The 27,821-nt window shown below is 42.2% G+C and overlaps 2 protein-coding genes across 5 annotated transcripts in view; one reads left to right on the forward strand and one right to left on the reverse strand.

The window, feature by feature from the left end:
* PLEKHA8 (pleckstrin homology domain containing A8) overlaps positions 1-18,019 on the reverse strand; it is a 31,331-nt gene extending 13,312 nt beyond the window's left edge. The window contains exons 1-7 of one of the 3 annotated variants that reach the window (XM_082044248.1): positions 17,942-18,019; positions 7,104-7,220; positions 6,321-6,476; positions 4,276-4,385; positions 2,663-2,821; positions 1,699-1,739; positions 839-996 (exon numbers count right to left, since the gene is read on the reverse strand). In XM_082044248.1, coding sequence (XP_081900374.1) covers positions 839-996; positions 1,699-1,739; positions 2,663-2,821; positions 4,276-4,385; positions 6,321-6,476; positions 7,104-7,220; positions 17,942-17,981 — 781 coding nt within the window. In that variant the 5' untranslated portion in view covers positions 17,982-18,019. Of the gene's footprint in view, positions 1-838; positions 997-1,698; positions 1,740-2,662; positions 2,822-4,260; positions 4,386-6,320; positions 6,477-6,658; positions 6,926-7,103; positions 7,221-17,941 lie in introns of those variants that run through there. The other 2 variants (XM_082044247.1, XM_082044249.1) reach the window with 2 other exon arrangements.
* Positions 18,020-18,569: 550 nt separating this feature from the next.
* Positions 18,570-27,578, forward strand: FKBP14 (FKBP prolyl isomerase 14). 2 transcript variants are annotated; one of them, XM_082046402.1, is made up of 4 exons: positions 18,570-18,953; positions 20,968-21,119; positions 23,679-23,758; positions 25,614-27,578. In XM_082046402.1, exons 1-4 carry the CDS (start codon positions 18,757-18,759, stop codon positions 25,770-25,772), a joined length of 588 nt encoding a protein of 195 aa, XP_081902528.1. In that variant the 5' UTR covers positions 18,570-18,756; the 3' UTR covers positions 25,773-27,578. The 2 variants fall into 2 exon arrangements, with proteins under 2 accessions (XP_081902528.1, XP_081902527.1); XM_082046401.1 differs by having other exon boundaries at positions 18,572-18,953; positions 23,631-23,758.
* Positions 27,579-27,821: the final 243 nt, after the last annotated feature.

The raw sequence follows: 27,821 nt of genomic DNA on the forward strand, positions 1-27,821 counted from the left end.
CAACACCAGTTACAGAATTGGGAAAAACTCCAAAGGCAACCCATGTAAGAACAAAATCAACTTGATCATTGACTTGGGCTTAAAAACCTCAACTGATTCACTGACTGCACAGGTATGTTTTGGAATGGTGACCAGGCAGAGAAAGCTGCTGTTTGAGAACAATACAACAGGATGAGCAGAAATCATACGTTACTTGTACAGAACCAAATTAAGCTCAGCAGACCTTAACAATATAGCTATGTTGGATGGAATTTTATACTGAATTAGTGCAACAGTGTTTTAGTGAAGTCCCACACAAATCTAAGTTTCATGCTATTGCTTGGGTCATGGAAGAAATAAGGTACTTTCTAGTATTCTCTTAGTTGCAGAAAAAGTGCTAATTTTCCATAAAGATTTGTGAAAACCATCAAGAAAGACTACAGGGTCAGCCCCTCCAAGACAGGCACACAAAGCATCTGACAGCACAGCCCTACACACCAGCAGAGGTGCTGGCATTCCCAGCAAGGGCCTTTGGGAACAATGTGTCTGTCCACAGTGCAAGACGAGCCCGAGCTCTGTCAGGCTATATTGTTACGCACGTCAATCAGCATCTAGAGGAGCCTCCACTTGTCCAAAAAAGGATTTTTAATTTCCTTCCCCATTCGGTCCCAAGTTAGCTATCAACAAGGGCAGGAGCTATGCTGGGAAGACTTGACAACAGGCAGATATTAGACTAAAATACACTGACATTCCCTCTCTTGGGAAGCAACAAATCAGCCCTCTCACAGGCACCCTACACCTCCCTCCATTTACACTTAAAGAGTAATGATGCTGGATAAAAGATGGTGCATATGTTTACCTGCCAAACCCTCCGCCATGTGATCTTCAACAGAAACATCACTTCCCCCCTCATTTGTCTCCAGGTTTAAACATTCCAGATTTTTAATAAGGGTTTGCTCTTGATGGTTAATTTCTGCTTTTACAGAGCCATTTTCACAGGGGTTCAATTCCATCTGCCTGAAGAAAGGGAAAGAATACTGGTTAGTGTATAAAACATTGCTTGGTAAGCTTCTTCCTCTGAAAACACATGAATAACAATAAGAGAAAAACAGTTGACAGAAATTATAGGCTGTCACAGGCTGCTCTGAGCAAAAGAACTTGTCTAAAATAACAAAAGGAACCAGGCAGCTCTTTGCAGCACATAGGATTAACACTTCAAGCTCAGTTTGCAGAGTTGGAATATATTTACAATGACCTTTATTAAAGAGAGATACAAACAAAAAAATACAATTGATTATGAAAAAGAAAATCACAGGCAGATATTGTAGCTAAAAGAATATTCCCTCATTAGTACTTTAAAATATACACCCTTGCCATCTGCTATACAAATCATAGCCTTCTCTCCATCAACAATTTTATGAGTTTATGGAGCAGAACCTAAAATGCAGGAAAGAGCAATAAAGTGGGAGAGAACTGGCTGGTGACTGACCACTAGGTCATCAAGTGGGTGTCTGAGAAAAATAAAAGGGAAAGGGCTGATAAAGAAGAAACATGAAGTGGGGTGAGCCAGCTCCCTTTTGTTGTGTCTGCTTCCAAGTACACAGCTCAGAACAATACAATTCTGCCTGCATCCAGCACTAGTAATATTAAAGTATGGAAAGAACAGACATTACCAAAAACAGATTAGAAAGACATTGACAGTAAAAACTTTTATCATACCTTTCTGTTGAGGTGTGACTAGACAAGACAGAGTGCTTTACCTGCAAGATAAGTGGGGAGGGGGAATATTCTTTAAAGCAAGAAGACTGTATCATACTTCTGAGGCTTCACATTTCATTAAACCCAAGCTGGAGTTAGCAAAAAAGGCTGAAAAGCTAAGCATACACTCACTAATTCTCTGACCTGGAGGCAGTATACAGATAGAAAACAGTGCTATGTTATTACACTGTTAAAATATTGAAAAGAAAAAAAACAAAACAAAACCCAGGAGACTTCTTTTAGAAGCTAGCTAGCAAGTGGCAAGTGAGACACAGTACAGCATATGGAAAAGAACCAAGGCATTGAGTTTCCTTCGCAATGATGTTTTCCTCACTTATGAAAAGACATTATGAAAAAACAGAAGAAACATGAGGCCAGATACCAGGTATGGTGAAATAACCTCACTACCCAGATGCAGGGACACATCTACCTTCCTATATACAGCTTAATCTGCTGTTTGTCAGAGATGCTCCAGTTTTGCGTATGTAGTTGTGGATTCAGGATCCAATAAAGTGCCTTTGTCATTAAAAAGATAAGCTCATCAGCTCCTGGTGACGTATTACCACAGATCCGATGCTGCAGTAGCTTAGGAGAGTAATAATTGCTGTGAGCTCCTGCAATGGACCAACTTGTCATACACTCGGGGTATTTTGAAACACCACTGTCTGCAGCTGGAGCAGGCCCTGAAAGTTAATGCTTAATAACTTTCATTTGTCACTAGAAGTTAAAAGATTGGTCACTGCTTATTATTATAAAAAATGGCCCTATCTTACTTGCAAACCACAAGAAATATCAGAGTATGTCCAGTGGAGGATTACTAGGTATAATATGGGTAAAAATGCATTCCCTACTTCTAAAAATGCTGCTTCACAAAAGGGCGCCTTACCAGCTATGCAGACTGAGAGAAAAGGTTAGTGGCCATTACCTTGCTCGTTCTGAGAACTGCTAAATGTGGGGATCCAGGCGGGGTCTGATGCAATAACTCAGAAGTGAAGGCAGTATTTGCAATCTGCATACATTCTTCAAGAGTCTTCAGGAAGGTGTCACAGGTTGATTTTAACAGAGCTCCCATATCAATTCCACTCTGTGGGAAGAAACCAATGGGAAAACATGGACTCAACACAGAAGAACAACTTAGAGCAACAAATGTCTACAAAGCAACTACTACATTCATGATTTCTGTTTAACATTAATTAAAATGCAATGCGTCGGCTGCTCAGAGAACTGGCATCATGTATTCCTGGGGCTATGCCCCCTCACAACATCACCACAACATTGCCAGCTTCTCACTACAAAAAGGTCAGTATGCTTGTGTTTTGAAAGCAATGCCTTCTAGTTACTTATCTCTGGTGTTAAAGGTGCATTAAATACTAAGCCTTGGTGTATTCAACAATGGCATTCCAGATTACACCACTGGCAGGAGAAATGAAAAATAAACAAATTAAATGGGATCAGAATGATCTGCAGATAATTTCAAAAACCCCATGAACAAAAAATTACTACAATTCAAAAAACAGGCAGAATGAAGTATCACATTACTACAACACTCTTCATCTCTGCAAAGTGCAGTTATTGATCCTGAAATGCTTGTAGCATTAAATCTTTCCAGTTAAATAGCAGTAAGATCAGGGAAAGCGTGTTTTGCCCCAGAAGCATAAACTATGAGCTGGATAAACATTACATTACTTATTTGTTGTCAAAACCTGTGAGCTGCAAGTTCCAACAGCACCTTTTAGTCATTTATACACTATATCGTGCTTCTGCACTGGCTGTTAATTCACCATAAACAGTTTATCGAGTATCTTTATGGAGATGGTTTGGACATACAAATTATTAACCCTCACATGTTCTGCCTGCCTGTCCTGCACTTGAGGACCCATCTCTCCAGTGAGAGGCATCCTGGAACTTCACAACAGCTTCTCCAGCAAGGGATGTGCATCCTTCTTCACACATTTCTCTCTCAAAGCAAGGGGCAGATCACTGTCATTAGGAGACCCCTCTTAAATCAGGTTTCTTTGGTCAGGAAGATTTGCAAGGTTTGAAACTTAAGTGAGGCTAATCATGCAGTTCTTTCTAGCAATTTTGCTTTTTTGTCGTCTGCATTGTCTCTTGACCTTTTAAAGGTTTTGGCTGAGAAGTGTTTTTCTGAGCAGAATATTAATGACTCAGAGGCAGACAAATGTGCACTTCTTTTAAGTTATCTTCTTATAAAAAAATCCTTTGCTTTTTTGATCCACTATATACACATGGTCAACTACAGAGATGCTATTATCTGGATCATAGATATCATCTCATCTCATCTCACTATTTGCTACCCCAACACAGGGAAAGATATTTGCAACAATACACTGTTACTGCATTTAAACAAGAGCTGTTATGTGGGTACATTATTTCCCATAGGATCTCTGCAGAAAGAGGGTACAATATTAACCACCTGTGAGTGAACACTACATTGGCTGACCAGAAGAATTCGCAATGCTCAAGACTTGACAGATGTGGTCTACACCAAAAATAGTGCTGTACCTCTGGTTCTGATACCCCAGAAATGCTGGCTTCCTTCGTTTTATGCACTTGCTGAACAAGAAGGTTACAGTACAGTCTAAGTTCAGACATTTTAGTCTTCAAGGCTTCTGTGTTTTCAGTGAACTCTAAAAGTGAAACAAAAGAAGAGTTACATTTATTGTATCTATCTTGAAGTATATGATTTTGGAAAGTCGCTGAAATAGTATTATCCAATCCAATCAATACTTTCTTCGTTCAAAACATTTCCTATCAACTCAAAAAGATGAGCTGGATTTGCCATAAATTATGCTCCTGACAGGTAAAAAACTGTTTCACTATTTGTCATCATAGACAGGAACAGTATGTTCCTAGACTTAGGACACATAGACAAAGCAAGTACACACCACTTGACTTTATTTGGCCTTTTAAATAGGATTAAACCCTGACTTGTTTTCACTAAGTAGTTTAAACTGCAAACAATTACACTGTGAATTAAAAGACCAGGATTCTGGGTAGACACCACTGGAGGGAAAAGATGCAACCTGTCCAACACATAGGAATTCATTTAATACATATCCTTGAATCATAAAATTATTGAGGTTGGAAGGAACCTCTGGAGATCAACTGGCCCGACTCCCCTGTTCAAAGCAGGGTCAGTCAGAGCATGTTGCTCAGGGCAATGTCTATTCACGTTTTGAATATTACCAAGGATGAAGACTCCACAACTTCTCTGTGCAACCTGTTTCAGTGCTCTCTTACCCTCACAATATAAACATTTCTGCTTATGTCTCAATGGAGTTGCTGGTATTTAAATTTACGCCCATTTCCTCTTGCCCATTCACTGAGAAGAGCCTGGCTCCATCTTTTTTTTATGCTCTCCCCTCAGATATTCCCTTTAATCATCTTAGTGGCCCTTCGCTGGACTCACTCCAGTATGTCCATATGTTTCTTGTACTAGAGAGTGCAGAACTGAGCTGACTAATCCAGATATGGCTAACAGTCAATGTGAGATCTTTCAGAAGTAATTTTTTTATATTAGAGTCCTAGAATTACAGAATAAATTAATTTATGTTAATAAAACTAGCATCGTTTAATTCTGCAAATACATCAGTAGCTTTTTACCCTGTGCTACTGCATGTCAGTTTACAGATATAACTTTGTTCTGCTTCTAGGAACCAAGCATCAGATTCCCACTTTGTGCAGGGCCCTACAGTAGCATCTTCTGCTCAGTTCTGACTCAGTTTGAACCAGTAGATGCAAAGCCCAGTGACAACGCACATAAGGCTAAGAGGAGAAGCGATCCCTCAGCTAAGGGAAAGGAAGTGCATTTGCTCAGGATCACAAATATATTAACAATAATTAGCTGTTTTTCCATCTTCTGCATAGTCACTGTGCTGAGGTTACACAAGGTTAAGGCATGAGGTCTCATATTGACTGATGAACAACACGCTTGTAAGCAAGAGGGGTCTTCACTGGGGTGAAAGTGAGATTGTTGGTGAAAGCAAAGAGGTCAGTGAATTAATTTTTATAGCCTGACCATGATCAGATTGCAGTTTCCAAATACTAGTATGCGCATTTAAAACCAACTGCAAACCTTGATTTTAATTGCCAATGGATTGTTGAAGTGCACAGGACAGTTCAGTTAGAACATGGAATGAAAGGGTCTGAGGAACGCCAAAGCTCAAGAGCCACAGGCATGAGAGGCAGGGTCATCATACTAAGACAATCGCACAAGGTGGGTGTCTCACCTTCATACACAGTCTGCATCCCAGTGACCCACAGCCATCAGCTACTCACTCCTTGTACTTACAGAACCCATCAGCACAGGTTTTTCAAATGATTTATACATAGTATATTCTAAGGAAAAGCCAAGTTTTCAAATCCTCGCACTGAGAGGTAACACCTGAGATTTCTAGCTAGAGTTCCCACACAGCCTGGCTTTTAGCAGCACCAAAAACCTGAAGCACAAGTTGGACACAGAGTTCAGGAATTGATTTTGTCATCTTTGTGTGTACATCTACTAGGGTAGGGATGGGAAAATACAAAGCAAATAGTATGTGCCAGCAAAAGGGTGTTCTTGCCTTTTTCCTTTTGTGTCCTGCTGTCAGTCAGACAGGCTTTGGCAGTTCCTAGTGCAACCAGCCACTTTTGCCTTTCAACTGCATTTCTTGCCTTCAGATAGAAGTATTGTTCCCCTGGGATGATCAGGTCCATTCGCGTGTTATCTGCAGGATGAACTGGAAGCAACACAGATTTCAGACCAGTCCTTCGGCCCTTCCCAACCCAGCTGAATAACTAAGCAGATATGTTAGGTGGCAGGTCAAACAATAATGAAAGCAGAGGAATCTACAGCCTCCACCTTCCCCTGTTGCCATTTTATGACTTCTTTTCTGAGTTAGGGAATAGACAGGACACATACGTGTACAGCTGTGGGACAATAGGCCATGAAAGGCGGTTTTGTGATCAGTAAAGTATCATCTGCAAGTCTTTATGGAAATGGCATTCTCTTCTGGCAAGCTCTTCTCTCAGGTTTCCAGCCCATAACTGAACCCCAAAGATGTGGCAAGTGATCCAATATGAGTGAATGGACCTAGTACTGAAGCTTATTATTAATATTTCTAGCTTCAGCTTTATGCTTATGGAAAGTCATTTGAAGCTGTGTGATGTTTCACCACGGCTCATGAAAAACAGTGACCCACCTGCCTGTGGAATAACCATTATATTAGAGGCCTGAAGCTCTCTTAACATTTTCAAAATACTCTAGAATAAAAACTGGCATATAGATCAAGTTACTGAGCTACTGCAAATACATACCAAAGAAATCAAGCCACCAAATGCCTCTAGTGTTATTGTATCTTACTTACCTTGAATTTCACACACAGCCATTTGGATACTTCCCTTACAACCCTTCCAGGCATCTTCCTGAGAGTCATAATAGGACAGGATGCCACCACAGAGAAGAAACCACCGAGGCTGCCAGCCTGAAAAACAAAACTGCATTTCTCAGTTGCTTCTCTCCAAGAAATTCCACCACCTCTCTTATTCAGGACTCACTACAAATAAGACCCCAAAGATTCTCAGTTTCCCCAGGAAAATCAAACCCTTTGAAGCAGTAAGATCTGTGGACAGCCCTGGACGTTGTACACCACAATCCCTACTTGCTGGCAGCTACATGTCCTTTCTGCAGGCAGCTGGAACTCAGCGGTACATTCCTGAGATGTCACATGTCATTTTCAGTAGTTTTGCTTACTTGGCATCACTGGCTCACTCTCTCATGCAAAACCACCTTTTCAGTCCAATACCCCTCAACTCCCTCCATCACTCCTCAATCCACCTCTTCACTCTTTCCAAAAGCCACCTCAGCTGTCTTGCCTTACACATGTTCCTCCCTTGCGGGAAGGGCTGGCCAAACTCTCCTGAAAAGCAATGGGCAAGAAACTCCTAAAAATCAAGGGAAGCAGGGAACAGAGGCAGATGTGTTGGACTTCTGAGCACCATCTTTCAGCAAAGCAGTTCTCAATACCTCTTAAATTTCCATGCTGACCACATAAAAAGTAATCTTGAATTAATTACTTGCATATCTGGATACCTTCCCTGAGAATAAGCAAAACAACAGGCTAGACCAAAACCAACTGTTCTTGGTACCATTTTTGCCCACCCTGTTGCCCACCCCTTTTGTTTTCTTCTTTTGGAAGTACTACAGCAGTATGAAAAAGATGCAAACAAACAAGACAGGACAGGACAGCCATCATTTATGTCTAATTAAAAACTACAAGCTCATTAACTTAAGAAGAAACGAGGCAGCAATGTCACTGGAGGAAAGCAGCTTTTGTTACTGAGCTCAACAAGCTTCCTGGGCAAGGACCAAGGGAGCAAGATAACGAAGCTCCCACACTGTGCCAGCAAACCATCTCTGGGAAAACTACTTTTCCAAGACCATGTGGGTCACGTTGCTCCTATGCATTGTTGCAAAGGGGCCTCATTTCTGCTGTCCCCCACACTGGGGCTCTGGCCACCAGCACGGCAGGAGCCCAGGCTGGGTTTGGGCCAATATCACGTTGTAGGAATGACAGGTCCCTACCAGCAAGAGACCGACTCCCTAGGCTATTGCTGAAGCCAAGCCCAACTCAGTTTAAGGTTAGAAAGCCTGAAAGCCACAGGCTAATAGTACAAGTATGGTTTGGAGTTTTTTTGTTTGGTTGTTTTTTTAAACAAGCAATACCACGGCATCTAGGCCAACCTGGTCTACAGATTGCTGAACCTTGGGGGTGTCTGGAAAACAAATTAAACATAAATCCTTTTCACACTCTTCCATTATTTCCTAGAAGACTATAAAAACATTATAAATGCCAAAGTACTCTCAGTACTTCTTTATATGAAGGGAAAAAAATCACAAGAATGAGAATTAAAAAAAAAGAAAAATAGCCAGACTGATTTTTATTTGTCTTGACACCAAAATAAAGAAACTATCCTAAAAGTCAGTATTGCTATGGAGAAACTCACAAAAAAAGGATGTGATTGTTCAGCAGACAGAAGCAGTTAATTGCTTCAGACACTCAATGGCACAGAACCAATCCTTTAAATAATGCACAGCACCATGGTCAATACAAGCCTCTAATTCAGCCTGGAGATCCTGCTGCTGCACATGAATCATTTCAGTCACAGCCCTACAGCTTACTGTTGCATCTGATGCTCACCAAATTGCATTCTGCCAATCAAAAGCTGTGTGATCGATTAGCCAACATACAAAGCACTCTGCCTCCATCACTTCGGAGGCTGGTTAAAAATACGTTGTCAGTCAATATATTTCATTGAGGTTTTTGTTTGGTTGGATTTTTTGACTCTGGGTCTTTTTTTTGAGGGGGAAGCAGCAATTATCTGTCTTCCTTTGCAAAATCTAGCTCTTCTTTATTAGATGTGTACTAAAAAGACAACTATAGACAATTGTTAACTAGGACAGTGTACGTTTTCTGAACAGAATTGTTACACTAATAAAAATACATTTTTGTAAAAGGAAACCAATTTAAAAAAAAAAAAAAAAAAAAGGAAATCAAGCAAGGTTCTGTCAGAAGATGCACTAACCACCTGGTACTCACTGACACTGAGTCAGCAGCCATGGGGAGGTTACCCTAAACAATCAGCTAAAAATAGCGTGTGGCTGACAAGTCATGGGCAGTGCAACAGGGATACGAACTGCAATTACAGGAGCTTCACATTTGCAGGCAAGCAAAGAGCAAGGAAAAAAAAATAAGAAAAAAAAATAAGACAAAAAAAAGACACTTTGTGAACACAAGTCTTGGGCTTATTAAGTCTTATTCTCTTCCCATAGACTCTCCTGGGAGTACTGCAGTTTCTGGAGCTGAGCATTCAGACTTCACCTGAGATATAACTTGATGATCTTAAAGGTCTTTTCCAACCAAAATGATTATATGATATAAAGTTAAAGCTGAACCTTTCAAGGTCTTACAGGTGCCAGCACTAACACAACTCTACAACTCTGAAGAATAATTTACTGAGGTCATTTATACTGGCGGTGCACAGGCAGGACAAAACATAGCTCATACTTCCACAGGCTACCTTAGAAATACAGAGCTATTAACAGTAAAAATTGACCTTGCTGGAAATTAAAAAAAAAGAAAAAAAGAAAAAGACAATAACATGCAAAGGACCATAAAAGTGAGTAGTATCTTAAGGTCTCAGTCATAGAAGATAGTGAAGAGATTCCAGACAACTTCACAGACACTGGTTAAGGTCCTAATACATACTACACTCCTGTGTGAAACTTAAAAGTTAGTACCTGCAGTGCCTGGAAGATCTGATATTGTCCACTACAGGAAAAGATATTTAAGCAGTCTGTGCCTACTAAGGATTCAGCATTTCTCCAGAAGCTTCCATGGGCTGAAACAACTGCCTACTTCCTTCCCTACACATCAGGAAGTCTAGATGCAGCTATCAGTGAGCAAAGTTGACATTTCTTGATAACACAGTTGAAATTTGGACATAATTCAAACTTCAGTGTTATACAACTCAAACTCTAGGCAGTATTCATTCCAAAGTGCCAAGCCTGAAGAAAAAAACAGAACCAAACCAAAAGAAAAACATTTGAAGACATGTAGATCATGTTAGACATCCACAAAGCCAAACCATCTGGGAGAATTACATACTCAAGAAGTCAAACTGATGACCTGGAAAACAAGCTGCAATTAAGAGGAACCAGTTCGAGTTGCATTTCTAAAAGGCACAAAGGCCAGACACCCAGATTTTTATTATTGCTTGCTTTCCACTAGAATAATGTAATGCTTTGTGCTTATTAACTTCTTGAGCTTCAATGTCAGCCAGTATAAAAACTTATGCAATAGATAGTCCTTGCTTCAACCTTAATTCAGGTTTTTAGTGCAGACGGGAGATAATTCTCAAATTTCCATGTTACGGCAACATCTGCCTAGTAGGAGGAATTAAAACCTTCATCACATCCCTACTGCTAATCTCATGGGTAAGACCCAGGACTTGGCTGCAGCTCACAGCACGGTGGCAGAGCAGGGGGAGATCCCTGCTTTTCTGTGTGGTTGCTCTGATAGTCAGAGACATCTCACAGCAAGGACAAGCAATATCCATCTCTTCACCCCTTCCAGAGCAAAGTAAGCTGTGTGTGTGTTCACCAAACTACCACGTGCAGCTTTACCTCCCAGCAGCCAAGGGCAGATGAATCACAGCTTCTGCCCAGCACCGTGTCAACAACTCATAGCAGGACAAGAGCTGCTCAGGAAAATTCAGCTTAAAGGGACCAAGGCAGGGCTGGTGTCTTGCAAAATAAACAAACAAAAAAACCCCAACCAAACGAGAAAATCCAATATATGTCCTTCCCCAGTTGCCAGTGCTGATGCAAGTCTATGAGTGACAGTTCGCACCTCTTCTAAAGCCCAGCCTGCTCCTGGTTGTTCAGGCAGCAGCTGCTCGCCAGAACGTACTACCTTTCCCTCATGCAACTGTGACCACAAAACGCCTGCCTTCCAGTTACAAGGAAAGTCATATTTTGCAGTTCAAGGGTGCATCTAACAGCCAAAACACAGGACCAAGTCAAGAGACCTTATTTCCAGCTTGGAAAGAAGACTGCTGAGCTGCCCTGGATAGTGCTGAGAAGAACCTGACTTCTGCACTGAGCTGCTTGCCTCTCCTCACCTACACAACACTGACATTTCATATTGGCCTAGAAGGACCAGTGCTGGTTTTAAAGCACTAACGTCCGAAGGAAGAGGATTTCCCTGGGGAATTAAGGCTATAGAAATCTCTGTGTCACAAATGGATGAAACACTCGTTTTCAAGATCCCAGAGAGTCCGCAATCTCAACTATTGGGCACCCACACCAAATCTCACAATCTAGTTCTTAACAACTGGCTGCGGCCACGTGTGTCATGTTTCACTCATCCATGACAATGCTGTCAGTTTTTAGCCAGGAAAATCATTTAGCAAAAGAGTATCTTACACAGACCAAACTTGACACTTTCCCCCTTTTTACTCATACAATGAACAGAAGTAATACAGTCAAAGGGTTAACTTGACATAAGCAATTTGCACCCAAAACTGCTCCCTGCTTTTTCCATTCATCTTCCTAAGGCTATCCAGCATTTTGGGAAGGGCAATCCCAGGTACTGGAACACATTTTGCAGCCTTAATTGTGTAGTGAAACAATTTGTCAAGATAAAAATCCACAGTCCATATCCATGAGGGACAGCAGACAGACAGAGTGTGTGACAATTCAAGCCTCTCTGAGCTGTCATTATCTCACCTACAGAGCAGCTTGTAGAAATTCCCACATTGCAATTTTACTCTGATTATGTGCACATTAACAGCAGGAATCAATACCAAAAGCCCCTAAAGGTAACAAAGTTAACCGATTTAGCACTTCAACAATGCCATCACTTTTTAAAGCACTTGTTTGAGGTACACTAGAGGTTTCAGTGAAACAATCAACAGGTGGAACTAGCTTTAACACAGTGACCCTCTCCCAGATGGTTTTTCTTGCAGAGGTCCCATAAAATCCACCCTCATTTCAATCACAACAGTTAGGGCAGTTCTAGAAGCATTGAAAAAGGACACAGGACAACTGGGTTTGTTTGCGAACAGTTTTATGACAGTGACCACCCAAGGCATGGAGAGAGCAATGTACCAGCAGTCAGGCATTTTGAAGGGGACACAGTGAAAGGATGAAGGGCAGAGAAAGGATCACGGCGAGTGATGGAGGCAAAAGTTCAATAATCCGGTCCACTGCCCAGACACACTAACTCAAGTCATTCAAAGCTCCCAGCAGCTTCCCTCCTCTGTTTATACTTCCCAGCCCCAGCAAACTATTTGCTCCTCTCTCTGACCCCTGGAGCGGTTATCAGGCCAGACTGAGTCAATGAATTTATGTAAACACATACAGATACCACATGGTGGTATCACTTCACCATCATTCTGCCACACCTTCTGTTTCTGTCCTTAGCCAGCCATTCCCTGTGATCACTTATTTATTTCAGTGTGTGACTGAATGCAGAGGCACCGGTACTGCAGCATACCTGGCAGGGAACACTGCACCGTGTCGGCTCTGCAGCATCGCTCTAACACCTATAACAGAGGAGAGAGGGGACACGGATTTGCATTCCTGCAGCCTCATCAAACTTTTCTGCTGCAACCACATTACTCAACTCCAAAAAGGTATGACAAAAGCAAGCGCGAAGAAAAACAGGGGGGAAGGGAGGAGAGACTTGAGAAAGAAGGTCAAACCGCACAAACATAATTATGCAAAATCCAAAGAGAATGAACTAACTAGTCCCTGAAGCATCCTGGGTGAAAAGTGTAGCCAGAACTGGGTGAGACTCAGCCACCCATCTAAATCAACACCTGGTCTCTGAGAGCAGCTACAGTCAGTAATACTGACTCCAAAGTCAACAGAAAGTCAACTGCTCTAAAGACAATAGAAACCTCAGCTGTCTAGGTCCACCTCCACAAAAAACAGACTTCTCATCTTACACAATCAGAACTTGGACTATACCCAGAGGCTAAAAAGAAGGGAAAAAATTATAAACAAAAGCTTTTTAGAACCAAATGTTTATCTGTTAAGTTTTTGATTACTTCCTCCATCTCTGGAAAGAGAGTACCTTATTTCCAGAGCTTGCTATCAAATGGAAGTATATGTGTCTGATATCCCAATAGGTCAGATTTATTTAATTAAACTCAATAAACAAAGACCGTAAGCAGTATCATGTGCACCTGGATTTGAGCTATAAAAACTATTTCTTTCACATTTTCTTGAGCTCCCCCACAAGCTTTTTAAGAAATTTTGAATCATTAGAGACAAGAGTAATTTAAAGTTTTATGTGAAAGCTAAAATTTACTGCTTGGTCTTGGCTCTTGGCATCTCAGGATAAACTGAAAAGAATTCAGAGCACAATAAAATAAGAGAGCATGACTAGACACAGGAAGATGTGGAGGACTAACTACAGTATGTGGTATGATGCAGCGTCACTAGCGATGGCATGAATGCAAGGGTGTCATGCCTTGAGGATGATGCATTAGTTAGGGTTAGAGTTACTCAGCACAATTAAGGAAGTGAATATTTAAATATCAGGAAAAGCTTATCTTTGTGAAGAAAAGTGATCAAAGCCATTTTATGGAGCATATAATGAATACCAGGCAAGTCAGTGGAAGCTGTTGGAGTTTTTCTTTCTAATGACAAAGATGCCTTTAATCCCCAAACCAGGAGCTGATAAACATCACCTCTTTCAGAGTTAAGAGGCAATCCTGCCAGTGGCCAGTGAGCCCAGGTAAGCTGTGCCTATGCTGAAGATCTGAACTAAATTGAATTTCAGCAGAAAAAACAAACAAAATGCCAAGTTCTCACACACACACCAATGAAGGAAAGCATTCCCCAGTTTCACACTGTTTCCCTGTGGGCAAGCAATAGCTTACTCATTCTACAAACCTGTTGAGAAATCAAAATTGCAGATGATTTTTACAAGGCAATCTCCAAAGACTAAAGAAATGTATTTTATTAAGCACAAGTTATGTTTAACAAAGAGTGCGAACTGCAGCGTGAGTTCAGTCAGAGAGACCTGCAGGATGACAGTTCCCAAAGAGCAGCCTTCAGGTGCTGTCTGCCTCTGCTCTCTCCTTTCTCCACCTTGCAAGCAGCGTCCCCCGTGTTGAGCTCAGCCTCGCTACAACCCTGCAGCCAGGATCCAGCTGATGCTGCCTACACCAGACGCTTTATGCTCAGCCAGGACCACAGGCAGCGGCAGCACAACACACCAAGGAGCAATAGCGAAGGTATAGGGTGACGCTTTTGTCACCTCACCTGCTTGCTACAACAAATGGTACTGAAATAAACGTTATACTCCCTTTATCCATGCCATAACCCCATCCCTAACCCCCACAATCTTTACCAAGCAATGCTAACATTAGAGTTTTTGCAAAGGATGAAATCTAGGAATTTTTTAAGATCATGTTATACGCTTTGACTGTAGACTCAGCTGAAGCCAATTTACACGCCTGTGTGATTTAAGTCACCCAGCTCTGGGTTTTGATGTTTAATAACTTGAAGTTTGCAGAGGCATCATATATTTGCTCAAGTGAAAAAGTGCCATCGCACTTTATACATGAGCAATAATTCTGCTTCCAAAGTTCCCTGCGCCCTTAAGGTTTTAACCAATTTAGTGAGGGAAGCACAGGCGAGAGCAATCTCAGGACACACTTATTGTAAACACAAGATCCCAAGTGGATTTTCATAGGCTAGACCCGTGTGTATGCATATCTGATCCAAAGTTGGCACACTTCACTTTAACAAAAATATCACATTGAGAAGGCACTATCTGCTATTCTTTGCATTAGGGGAGAGAAAAACTCTAAAATCTCAGTTATCTATGCTCAGAGATTTCAGAGGCAGCACTGGAACCGCTGCATACAGAAACTACAACATGAGTGCAGGATCAACACCAGAGCAAAAACCCTATCTCTGAGCAGAAACCAAGTAACACTAATTCAGTTTATCCTAATCTATATAAAGCAAACAAGTGCATTTATCATAAAACAAGATAACTTGTTTGAGCAGTAAGGCAAGCTAATCTGTCTTTCAGCTGCTGGCAATCATGTTGTGCTTTCTTTGCCCTTTGCCCACAGAAAGCCAAGCTTGTTTCCTACTTCTGAAATGTTCTTGTTGCCAATAACTATGCAATTTGCAATAGAGATCTAGCTCCCTGCCCAAGAGCCGAGAGGAAATAGGTTGATGTGGACTTGACCTCTCATGATGGCAATGACAGAAGATGTTATACAACCAAAATCCCCAGAAAAGACTCAATTACCAACAAACTCCAGCTCCTCTCTCACAGCAAGAAGGGAAAGCAGTTCCCCTTTCCTACAGCTTTAAGCTTATTCTTTGGTGCATGTCTTATCTCTGTGTGAAGCAAAGGTGCGATCCTCATTAGGAGGCGAAAAGTGTGTAAGATGCCTGCAGTGTCTGTTTACATCAGCACTCTGTTACTAACACAGACACACAAAATAGGAGACACATTTTCCCAGTGTTTTGTGTACATCATTTACACCATGTAGCACCAATGCAGTTAACCTTGAGCAAGAGGAAAAGCAGAAAGTGACAAGAGTACTGTTCTGGATGACCTGTTGAACCCTCTTGCTGCCCTTAATCCCCAAAAGGCGTCTTTCCTGTCCCTCATTCCCCAGTTCTGTACTGCTGCTATGATAAATGCCACATTCCAGCACGATTTTTTTTTTTTTTTTTTGCATCATCGCATAGATTTATAACTTAATGGCTTCAGGGCAGGAAGTCTTCATTTTATTCCAAAAGAAAGCACATGTAAGCCTAGTTAGCTTGCAGAACAGCAAGTTTACCATTCTCAAACACACACCAGACAGGCCTTCTACAACCTAAGAGAAGGCATGGAGTGACCTTGACCAGCACACTGACTAACAGAGTCAAGTTTCAGCAAAGAAATCAGAAAGATGCTTCAATCCTCCATCACTGATTTTTTCTGTATTGAGAACAAAAATACATCTAGTTTTCAGCTGGGGAAAATATTGTGCATACAAGGAAAAGCAATTCCTTCAGTCTGTATTCACTTAAATTTTAGTTTGCAAAGTGTCATCTTTCTTCATGAAGGGTCATTTGGTTGAAAGTGTACAACAATGTGGCTAACAAAACAAATTTTAAAAAAAGATAGAACTGGAATATTTCTGTTTCTTAGTTTTCATGTTACCATCAAAGCAGAAGACAAGTACAGCTGACCCTACCACATCCACACTCAGGCACAAACGCTACAGTGCCAAACCCCAGTCAGTCATCTACACACGCAGTGGTTCCCACAGACATTCACTCCCTGGAGCTCGAGCACAAAGGTTCCAAATGTATCCCAGCATCTAGGCAACGCAAAAAAACCCAAACACATAAAACTTTAGATCAACTGAACCGTGGACATTTTTATTATGGGGAAAGGACTAATAACACTGCCTGAGTTCTACAATCCAAATGGAAAAGCCAAGCATGGCTGCTCCTACTGCCACACATTCCATAATTCAAGAGCATTCACAAATCATTAAAAAAAATATAGATCCATCTCTGTTCACTGAGACCTGACAGATTTTGATTGCCCTCTCAGAACACCTATTGCCTAAAGGGGAAAAGCCGCAGCAATCTTCTAGAACACCAATAAATCCAGCCTCATGCACCACTCTTCCCTAGCCCCTTGCCACACAAATTCACCCCCTGCTTCAGCTTTTTCTTTGTTTAATTCTGATTTCCTACTCATTCTCAACTAACCAGAGAGGTGCAGCTGCTCCAGCCTCTCCAAAAACCATTCAAGCAGGAAGGCAGCCCTCCTGCCTGCACCCCAGCAAAACTTGCACCTGGCAATGTCAAGGTCGTGGTTATTTTTCTCCAATCATCCAGTTTCCAAACTGTTTCAAAAAACCACGGCAAGGTTTGCGCCAGGCAAGACCCCATCCATGCACGCCAAATGACAAGCCACCCCCAACTCCAATGGGTCTGGCAGTGGACACCCTGCAGAAACACGGGTGGCACGGGTCCCTCCCCACTTCTGCAGCGTTTCTGACCCCACCACCTTCAGCCTCTGCTGAGGAAACCCACCGCTGCTTTCAATCTGCTATAGAAGTCAAGCGTCCTATGGCATGGGAACACCCCACAAAATTCAAATCTGGGCCTAGTGCTAGCAGGACAGCCGCCCCCTCCCCCCCCTTTATTTTAATGCATTTTCATCCAAATCCCCCAAGTGTGACTTAATGCCGACACCCCCAGCTCCTCCAAGCGACTCAATAAAAGCAAAAAAAGTTTCACGTGGGTGTACAGAACGGGGAAGTTCGCTGGCAAGTATGACCTAATGCACCCAAAACAAGCCCAAACCCCAACCCGCCACCCCAGAGAGGGCAAGGGCCGCCCCGGGCGAGCGCTGACACCCCCGGGCGGGTTAAACGCCTCCTCCAGCGCTGCACGGTGACAATGTGGCAGCGCAGCTGGAAATCGAGGGTGGGCTGGGGCTGGTCCCCTGCACGGCGGGGCCAGGGGGTAGCGCTGGTCCAGACTCGGCAAATACATATATATATATATATATTTGTATAAATATACATATAAGATGATGATGGCACCCACCCCGGTAGGGAAGCCGCCCCGCGCAGAGGCTGAGGACGGGCAGCAACTCACCACTCAGGTAGTTAGTCCACTTGTACAGCACCCCCTCCATGGCAGCCGACCCCCGCCCCCATGCAGCGTGGCCGCCACCCGGCGGAGTCACGCCGCCCGCCGCCGCCACCCCTTGCGCCCCGCCGCGCCGCCGGCATCCAGGGCCATCGCGGGGCACCGCCCGCCCGGCCCGGCCCGGCCCCCGCCGCCGCGCCTGCCCACCGCCGCCACGCTTCTAGCGCAGGACGCGCCGCTGAGGCGCACCCAAAAAACGGCGCCGCAGTGCTACGGAAGCGTAAACAGTTCTAGGAATCGCAAACCGCGTGATCGACAGGGGAAAGGAGGGGTGCAGGGACAGCGCGCCCAACCCGGTCGCTTTCCTCAGCCAATCAAAATGCGTCTTTGGTGACAGCACCGCCCAATCGGCGGCCGGCAGGAGCCGGCTCTATTGTGCGAGCGCTCCGCGGGGCTCCCCCGCTCGCTAGCGTTCGCTTCCTAGAGCGCCCGAGGCCCGCCCATCCCCTTCACTCAGCACCCCTCCCACGGAGCTCTGCTGTCGATTGGACAAGCTGAAGGACGGACAGGGGCGTGTCCCAATGGGCGACTGCTTCTTCTGGGCTCGCTCTGAGGCGAGCCAATCAGAAGGCGCATCCTCCGTCCTGGGCCCTCAGGAGCCAGGGGCTGCCAGCTGTGAGGGCCGCTGCCACGTCTGCTGGGCGGGCGAGAGCGGCCGCACAGCGGGCCCGGCCCTGGCCGCTGCCGTGGGCTCGTAGGCGGGAGTCGCGGAATGGCGGCCCGGCGGCGGTGAGACGGGAGCCCCTGGCTGTGGGGCGGTGATGGCGGCGGCGCTGCGGGTCGCCCTGCTGGGCGCTGCGCTGGGCTGCGCGGCCGCGGCGCTGATCCCCGCGGCTGACGTGAAGGTGGAGGTGCTGCAGAAGCCGTTCATCTGCCACAGAAAGACCAAGTGGGGGGACATGATGCTGGTGCATTACGAGGGCTATTTGGAGAGGGATGGCTCCATGTTTCACTCCACGTAAGTAGCTCGTCCCGGGCGGCTCTCCTTCGAGCGGCCGGGTGGGTGAGCTTGAGCGGGGAAAAAAAAAAAAAAAATATATATATATATATATTTCTCTATGTATATCTTTATGTGTACAGGCTGCCCAGAGAGGTGGTAGATGCCCTCTCCCTGGAGACATTTAAGGCCAGGCTGGACGGGGCTCTGAGCAACCTGATCTAGTGAAGATGTCCCTGCTCATTGCAGGGGGGTTGGACTAGATGACCTTTGAAGGCCCCTTCCAACCCAAACTATTCTATGATTCTGTTTGTATTTTAATGTAGGTGACTCCTTCTGTCAGTGCTTTCCTGAATCTGGACTCCTCACAGTGGCCTGCAATCCATCTGCAAAATAGCTCTGTGAAGAGTGTTTTGTTGAGGGCAGGTTACCCATCCCTCCCAAAACTTTCATTTACCTGTGTGCAAGGAAACAAAAGCAATGCATGCATGTTCATTGCATGCCCTAGATGCTATTTGTCGTTGAATTAAAATAGCTTAAGTAAAGGTGCACAAACTTGACAGTAAGACCCTATCCACAGCCACCAATTTTCAGAAAGTTTGGTTTGCCTTTATACTTAGTTTAGGAAGCACTGACTCACAATGCTGCTTAAGATTAACACGAACAGTAAAGTCTACCTCCTTTCCTTTTGCCAGATGGAGGCTATAAAATAAATCTCATATAGCTTTTGCTTTATGGTTTGTATGAAGTGGAGCCATGTGGCATTTGTTAAAAGGCGAGCATGTTACGCCTCCTCTTCTGCAATGTAGACACAGGTTTTAGTGTGTGATCTCAGCAGTTCAAGTCTTCTGCTGTGCACGAATTTCTGTCAGGTTTCTAAAGCAAACTTCTAGGGGAGAAGTCTGCCTCTGATTTAAGAAAAAAAAAAAAAAGTTATATATATCCTTCCACTACTGGCAGCACAATAACAGCTTTTCATTACTGAAACGGCATATTCTTCACCTGCCCCTGACCAGACAAATCAACATACCAGAGCCACAGTAATGCAAGTGGGGAGGAAGAGCCAGAAATTCGAGGGAGTCTGCTAAGAGCCTGCAACGACTTGCTAATGTTGCCTTTCCTGTAAAACACCAACGAAGTGTTAATAGTGGGAGACAGTAAAATGCTCAAGTATCTGTAGGCTACGTTTGAAGTCTACTTTTGTGAAACGTATTTTAAGAAAGAAGACAATGTTTTGCATGTTTATGCCCTTGCTGACGGTTTAAACTAAAATCTTACTAATTTTCTCTTGTAGTTAACCTGCCTCTCTAAAAGGAGTTCTAGTGACACTCTTAAGTTTTTGCTGCTGACTAACTTCTGTAAGTGCTGCTTTCTTTGTAAGCACCTTTCCTGCGTGACTAGTGGTCCTGTCCTGGTTGTACCACCTAGTTAAGTTGGAGAAGGGGCTTGTCAGTCTGCTCTGAAGTTTTGCATGCATTCGTTTCTGTTTTTCTAGACTATCTGTTATGTAGGGGTTTTTTGTTTGTTTATTTCTTTTTGTAGGTGGTGGGTTTTAATGTTTGTTTTTTTCCTAATGGCTTTCTATGGAAGACATGTGGCTGATTCTTCTAAGCATGTTACAAAGTATATTGTAATCACGACCAAACTGGTTTTTGATTTGCAACTTACCAAAGAATATGCATGGCCTTGCATGTAGATTTTTAAGTAGAAATGCCTTTCTCATTTGATCAGTTTCAAAGTGGAAACAAGTGATCAGGCAAGTGCAAGTGGGGATCCAGGTTGCTCGGTGTTGTCATAAACACACCATGTAGATGTGTTCTTATTTTTTCCCCACTTCTTAAGGGACCTTGTCATGCAAGGCATAAGTTTTAAATATTTTAAAAGTCTATGTCTTTCATTTAAGAAATGCCAAGGTGTCAAACAGTGGTGTGTTTTTAATTGTGTATCTACGCTATGAGCATATTCCATCTGTTCCATGTGCCTTTTATAGAGCTTGCTGTCTAAAGCCCAAGTGTTTTATTCCATTATTTTCCAGTCACAAGCATAACAATGGTCAACCTATGTGGTTTACACTTGGCATAAGAGAAGCTATCAAAGGCTGGGACAGAGGTTTGAAGGACATGTGTGTGGGAGAGAAGCGGAAGCTAACTATTCCACCAGCCCTTGCATATGGAAAAGAAGGAAAAGGTAAAAAACTGCTGAAGTCCTTCCCTTACCGTGATTCTTTTTAATCTCTGTATTTTACTGCTATTCCTGGCTTAAGAAGTTAGTAAGCTGACTTGGAGTCAGGTGCTCTTTCTCAGAATTTTTTCTGCAGAAATAACCATTAAGTGGTTACATAGTGAATACAGCAAAAAAACTGATGGTAGCTGCCGTGCTATATATTTTGAGTGGTTTCTCTGTTAGTGCTTTACTCAACAGTGCCCTGATTTTTCTTTTTTTTTTTTTCTCCTGCTTTTTACAGTCAAGCTGGAAGTGGTTGCCTAGGTAACAGTTGCCTTTTTGGCTGTTCCATCTGTGTTTGTGGTACTTCATGAATGTGCATGTGCAAGCCTCATTCTTGCTTGCAGGTTTCTTTTAGAACCCTAAGAAACTCCCTGTGCTGCTGCCCAACCAGTTCTTGGCTGATACAGTGATCAGTCACCATTTAATTCTCTATGACAACTAATTCTTTTGCTCTTTTAGCCATTTTAAATTTGTGCAGTGGTCCCTGTTATCCACAGTAAAATATGCAGGTACCTGGACAGTCATGTTGGCATCTACTGAAAATGTATTGAATGGTGTACAGACAAATAAAAGCACTGTTTGTAGTGCTTTCTCAACCTGTCTACTACTGATGGTGTCTGGGGGTTTTCCTTTCAAATGTTTTCAGATTCCTATTTTAATGGGAGGGCCAGATTTGGAATTTACAGTTAAGTGAGTGACAGCCTGTATGATGCAGGAAGGTTACTTTTTCTGCCTTATGGGGTTTGTTTTAGTTAATTTTTTTTGAGCAGTTATTAGGAATATCTTGTCATGGCAACAGTTATCACAAATTACCTAAGGTAATGCAAGGTTTCAAAGTGGAAAGGATAAATGCCTTGGAACATAATAATCCTTCCTGCTATTGGCCTCTCCCATTAATCTGAGACTGTTGTCGGAGTGAGGAGTGTTTACATGTCTGTATCTTCTGGCAAGTAGGGCTGAACACAGGCTAGCATAGAGCATTCTCCATACTCTCCTTTCTTGAAAGTATTCTTTTAAAACTTGTTTTTCTCAAAGCCTTGGTTTGGGGTTCAAGAGAATATTAGAAGTAATGCTTCTAGCAGAGAATAGAAAACTCATGGTGGTCAGTTAGTTGACGGTATGCAGGACACAACTATAAATTTTTCCACAAAAAGATATTAAATGCTGCAGTGCTCAAATAGTCATCACAGGCCTAATTGCCTTAACTAATATGTAAAACACTGTAGTTGTTGTTCAAAGACTTGCAAACCTCACTTCTGTGCTTAGTGCAAGGAGGTTGAACAAGTAAACACTGCTAACTGCTGTAAGAAATCACTAGCTTTAGGAAAACTTTGACGTATGTGAACATAATTATGCTGCTGTTATCAAATGATGCCCTTCAAGACAGAATTACTCAATTTTCTTCATGCTTTCATTTCACTAGTGTCTCACCTTACTTGCTGTCCAACTTGAATGATGAGTCAGATGCCTTTTTGTGTAACACTCAGAAAAAATTAGCTGTGTTCCAAACTCTAAGCAGGCCACTGTGCCCTTTGTTTCCAGAAGTTTCTACACATTTATTCATCCCAGAAATCTACAAGCCTGTTTGCAGCTCAGGGTGTATTTAACACCATAGCTCCAAAACAGTAGAAGTAGGTAGGTATTTGGTCCTATTCAGCCTTTCTATATATATAAGGAGCAGAGTGATGTGCTAAAAAGTCTTTGTCAGTAGCTTTAGCCATCAGCATGAAGGCATAGCACATCACTATAAAAGCCAATGCCTGATAAATTGAAGTCCTTGAAGAGTGGTGGCATGGGGGGCTGGTCTTTGATGCTGTTAGGAAATTATCAGTCTGTTCACCTGCATAAAAAATGGCATGATGCCAAAACATGTCTTTTCAGCAGGTTTATATACTTATTTTCTGCTGTGTGTTTGGAAATAGCTCAGAGCTTTGTGTAGCAGTCCAGAGATGGCTATGGTATACTGATGGCACTGCTGACCTTCTGTCTTTCTCTTCAAGAAGAGTTCCAGTGGCAGAATAGCAGGTACAAGGTGTCAATTGGAAGAGGAGGGAATTTGGAGACTGAACTCTCCCTTTTTACTACTCTGGCAGTCAGTCTTGGGTGTATGTTGCAGCAGTGGCCACCTGGCTGGCTGTACAGTCTCCTTCACTGTTTTCCACTTCATCTCTGGCCATCAAAAAAAGATTCAACACTATTATCTGATAAACCTGTGATGATTATTGCTGAACACGAGCTCACATCAACATGCACTAATCTTCCAACAAAACTAGTTGCATTTAAAGTTGCATATGTGCTGTAAGGGCTGCTCAGGGTGCAGGCTACAGTCTGAAATAGTTACATTTATCACTGTTACAGATACTTATCCTTGTTACTTCAAATTGCAGGATTACTGAAACATTGCTGTGATGCATATGGCTTTTGTATGGCACTGAATAGTTAACTTTTCTACATGTTTACCATTTTGGGCAGGAAAAATTCCACCAGAGAGCACACTGATTTTCAATGTTGACCTTCTAGAAATTAGGAATGGACCAAGGTCTCATGAGTCATTCCAAGAGATGGATCTTAATGATGACTGGAAACTGTCCAAGCAAGAGGTGAGTGGGTTGCCCTTCTTGTGAGCAAACCCAACAGGATGGGGAGCACAAAGGGAAAGATAAACTTAACTTGACCCTGTTAGGGAAGTATCTGCACACAAGTTAGATATTACCTACTGCTGTGCACAGAGCAACTTTCCAAGCAGAATATACACTATTTAAGAGTGTTTAAAACCAATTATTTATTGGGCAATGCACAGTACAGGTAGCTAGGATTAACGAGTCCTTAGCATAACTACTGAACTGATATGCTCATCGGTAATGGTAAGACACCCAAAAAGTCACTGCTAGCCAGGTGATCATTAGTCTTGTGGAGAAGGGCAAGTCTCTCTTCTTCCCTGGAGATGACTTTTAATGTTGCTGCCTTCCAATTCTCTGGTTTGTTTTTTTTTTTTTTGCCTTTGGAGTTTAATGCCTTTTTGTGTTGTTATCTTTCCTGCTGAATGCTCTTGAACTACTGTTCCTGGCTCAGCAATTAAGCTTCTGTCTGTGCTTTGCTGCTCTTGTGTGGCTTTGGCTTGCATACTTTCTTACAACTTAAAAATAGATTTTTTTTCTTTTCAGTAAAACTATGCCAAGGATGCACATCTATGCACCATGCTGAGCCTTGGATCCCAGCGGAACTGCTGGACTGCAGGCTCAAAAGCAGCTTTGAAAAGCTGAGGCATAGGCATGTGACCCATGTGTGCCCCATGCTTATGGGAGACTTGAAGTAAAACATCTTAGAAATAGAACCAGGCTTCAGGGCTTTGATTTAGCTGGTGATTTACTAATAAATTGGAATTGGAAATTCTGCTGTAGGGCAGTCCTGTTTCACAGCATTCACTGTCTGAAGGACATGTATTCAGCATTATTTACCTTCTGTTTGCCTCTGATTTTCAGTCTTCTGCTTTTCCAATGTGCAAAAAGTCATCCATGAGAAGTTAAGATAAACCACTAGTTCTGTTTGATTTGGGGCTGGTACAGTTTGCTAGACCCAAAAGACTAATCTATTGTACTGTACATCAGACAGACAGTGTCAGTGTGTCCAATGTCTGTATTAGAAATGTAAGCAATGACCCTAACAAATACCAGAATGTTAAATGAATGAAACACAACTGAAACATGGCCCATTTCTTGCAGTTAACAATCTGTTACAGACCTTGTTATACAAGTGGTATCTGTTTAACAGGTGGGTATGTTGGTATCGATGTTCTTGCAGAAGGTTCTGCAATTTAGAACACTTTGGATTTCAATAGTTAAACCTTAAACCCAGGAAAAATAATCTGAAATTGTTCAAAACACTGCTCACCATTAGTAACTAGCTTTGTGTAAATAACTGTTCCACTGGTCTGTTTAAAAGCTACCTTGAATCTTTGTCCTTCAAAATTTTGGCATGTCAATAAATAAATCTTTATTAATGTAGCTCCTACTAGAGTAGCAAACACTGAGATTGTGGGCAGATGTCTGTATGTTTTTGAGGTGGCTCTTTACATCTACTGGATTGTCAAAGTGCTAGGATGTGAAAAAGCTGTTTGGCTCTCTGACCAATTAGTAGCTAATAACTTCTGCCTAGCTATTTATACTTTACTGTATAAACATCAGATGACAGGTTTTATTGGCTTATTTTTCAGTGAGATACAATAAAGGTATGGCAACTGAATTGCTAGTTTTACTATCACTTACTAAAGAGTCTTTCACCACTGAATGGGTCTGCAGAATCAGCCAGACAAGTATTATTCTGGCAGTAGCATATGAAGGAAGTTGTCTGTTGTCTAATAACTACCATCCTGAATGCAGTGGCCCTCTCTTATGCTAAAGTAATCAATTCTTTCATAAGCCTAAAAATATTAACTCTCACCTTTTTTTCTACTAGGTGAAAATTTACTTGAAGAAAGAATTTGAAAAACATGGAGCAGTGGTAAATGACACCCAGCACGATGCTTTGGTTGAAGACATATTTGATAAAGAAGATGAAGACAGTGATGGGTTTATATCTGCAAGGGAATTTACGTACAAGCACGATGAGCTGTAGAAAAGTGTGGCATAATTTTTTTTTTACACAAATGGCATTGACTTAGACTGTCTGGTTCTCTTGTCATCTGAATTCTGTGTTTTGGAGTTGACAGCTGCTGTTGGCAAAGAAACACTGTTTATATAAAAGAGAATTTCTGTTCATTATGTACAAATGTTTTAAACTATTTTAAAGTATGAAAATGTACTTCCTTTTATGCAGCAAAGACTTGTACATCCGTGGTTTTTAAATTTTGTATTAATTTATTTTTCAGAAATGAAACAAACTTTACAGTTACCAAACATTGTAAAAATCAAAATCCAGTTCAGTGCCTTTCTGTGATTTGTTTGTGCGTTAAGATCACTTTCAATGACTCCTTTATGTATAACTTCTAGTCTGTGGCTTAATTACTTGACCTTCCTTCTTGTGTGTCACTGCTTGAAAAGCAGTGTGCTGACCTTGCTTTTTTTTCTGCAGATTTTTTTTAAAGATGTACTAGAAGGCATCAGCATCTCTTTCTACAGCTGAGAAACTGATACAAAGCTGAATGAGAAGAATTTTGCTTCTCTAAAGGGAGAGTGCTACCAACCATGCCAATAATTGTCTGCATTTTTCTTTAAATTATGTGAACAAATAGGAGGTAAATGTCAGACTTCTAATGTCAACAACACTCTGGAAAATGTCTGTAATTTAGAAAAGAGCAAGTTATGCTGTACTGCAGAGGTGGTGTCCTTTACACATACACCCTTATTTGTTTTGAAACATGGAGATTGCATTCGTGAAGAAATACCATACCTTCCTCTTCTCAAGTTTTGAGGGAGATCTTGAGCAAAGTGTTCCAAGTCTGATGTTTTTCCTTTTTGTAGAAGCGGAAGAGCACACTGACAGGAGACTCAGTGTGGCCTGAGGAACAATTTGCATTAGCTTGCCTGCTTTGCAGCTGACTGAGTTGCACAAGTTGTTTTATCGTTGCCCCTTTGCAGTAGCACACAAGTGATGTGAATTTAAATAGCTTTTTAGAAAAAACAGAGGCATGAGACACATGCTGTGTCTTTACAGAGGTAGAGACCATGAAGATTTTGACTCTACTTTGTGTTTGATTGGTTTCTGGAGAAGAAGAAAGATTTTGCAGTTGTCCATGGTTTCTTAAGTGAAAGGGCAAGGTACCTCAGGGAAGGAATCAGCCTGTATTCTGGTACCACTTAGATATGGGTCTCTGAACACAAATTTGAAAAATGTTGCTCAAGTCTATGTAGGGACACAAAGCAAATCCAGTCATATGAAACTGAGATTGCTGCATTGCACTTATCTTTAACTATTGCCAAGGAAGGTTCTACATTTAAGGTTCTCAATGCTGTAGATGAAGCTATGTGTTTTTCCCTGCCACCTAGTGTTGCAAGTAAGTATTAGAAGACTGCTTCATTAAACAAAGTTCAGCTTCATATGGACATTGCAGATTGCTGTCAATAGTGACTGTTCTGGGGAAAAATGTAGATGTGAAGATATGCAGTGCTGGGCTTGTTTGGTTTGGTTTTGCCTTTGTTTTTTTCTTCCAGCATCTGGCATTTTGTGGCTGATGGCCTATGTGATATGGAGTTGTGGCCACGTATTTTTGTTTTCAGTAACCTTGAGATCTTTTTCACATATGATGCCATCTAGTTTTCTTGAACCATTTATACTTTTGCTTCCATAATGTTCTATAGCAGTGAGTTTCACAGTAGAATAGTCTAGGAAAATACTTTTTCTTTTTTTTTTTTTGGCTTGTTACCTATCCTAATTCTTGTATTGTGAGGAAATAATGAATAATCATTACCTATTTAGCTCTTCTTACTGGTTGTGATTTTTCATCTTGATATTTTTTCTTGTCGCTTATCAAAATGAAGCTGTGCTGGGTGTTTTGTTTTCCCCTACAGTCACTAGAGCACAAAGGGGCAACTCATCACATGTGTATTGTTCATGTCGTATTGGGATAGATCCCTTATCTAATATTTTCCTGTCTTTCTCCACTGCCTACATGGGGAGCCTAGGCAATTAGCACAGACGAGGCGGATGAGGGCTGATAGGCTATAA

This window comes from Streptopelia decaocto (assembly GCF_964273445.1).
Source record: "Streptopelia decaocto genome assembly, chromosome: 2".
Classification (NCBI taxonomy): domain Eukaryota; kingdom Metazoa; phylum Chordata; class Aves; order Columbiformes; family Columbidae; genus Streptopelia; species Streptopelia decaocto.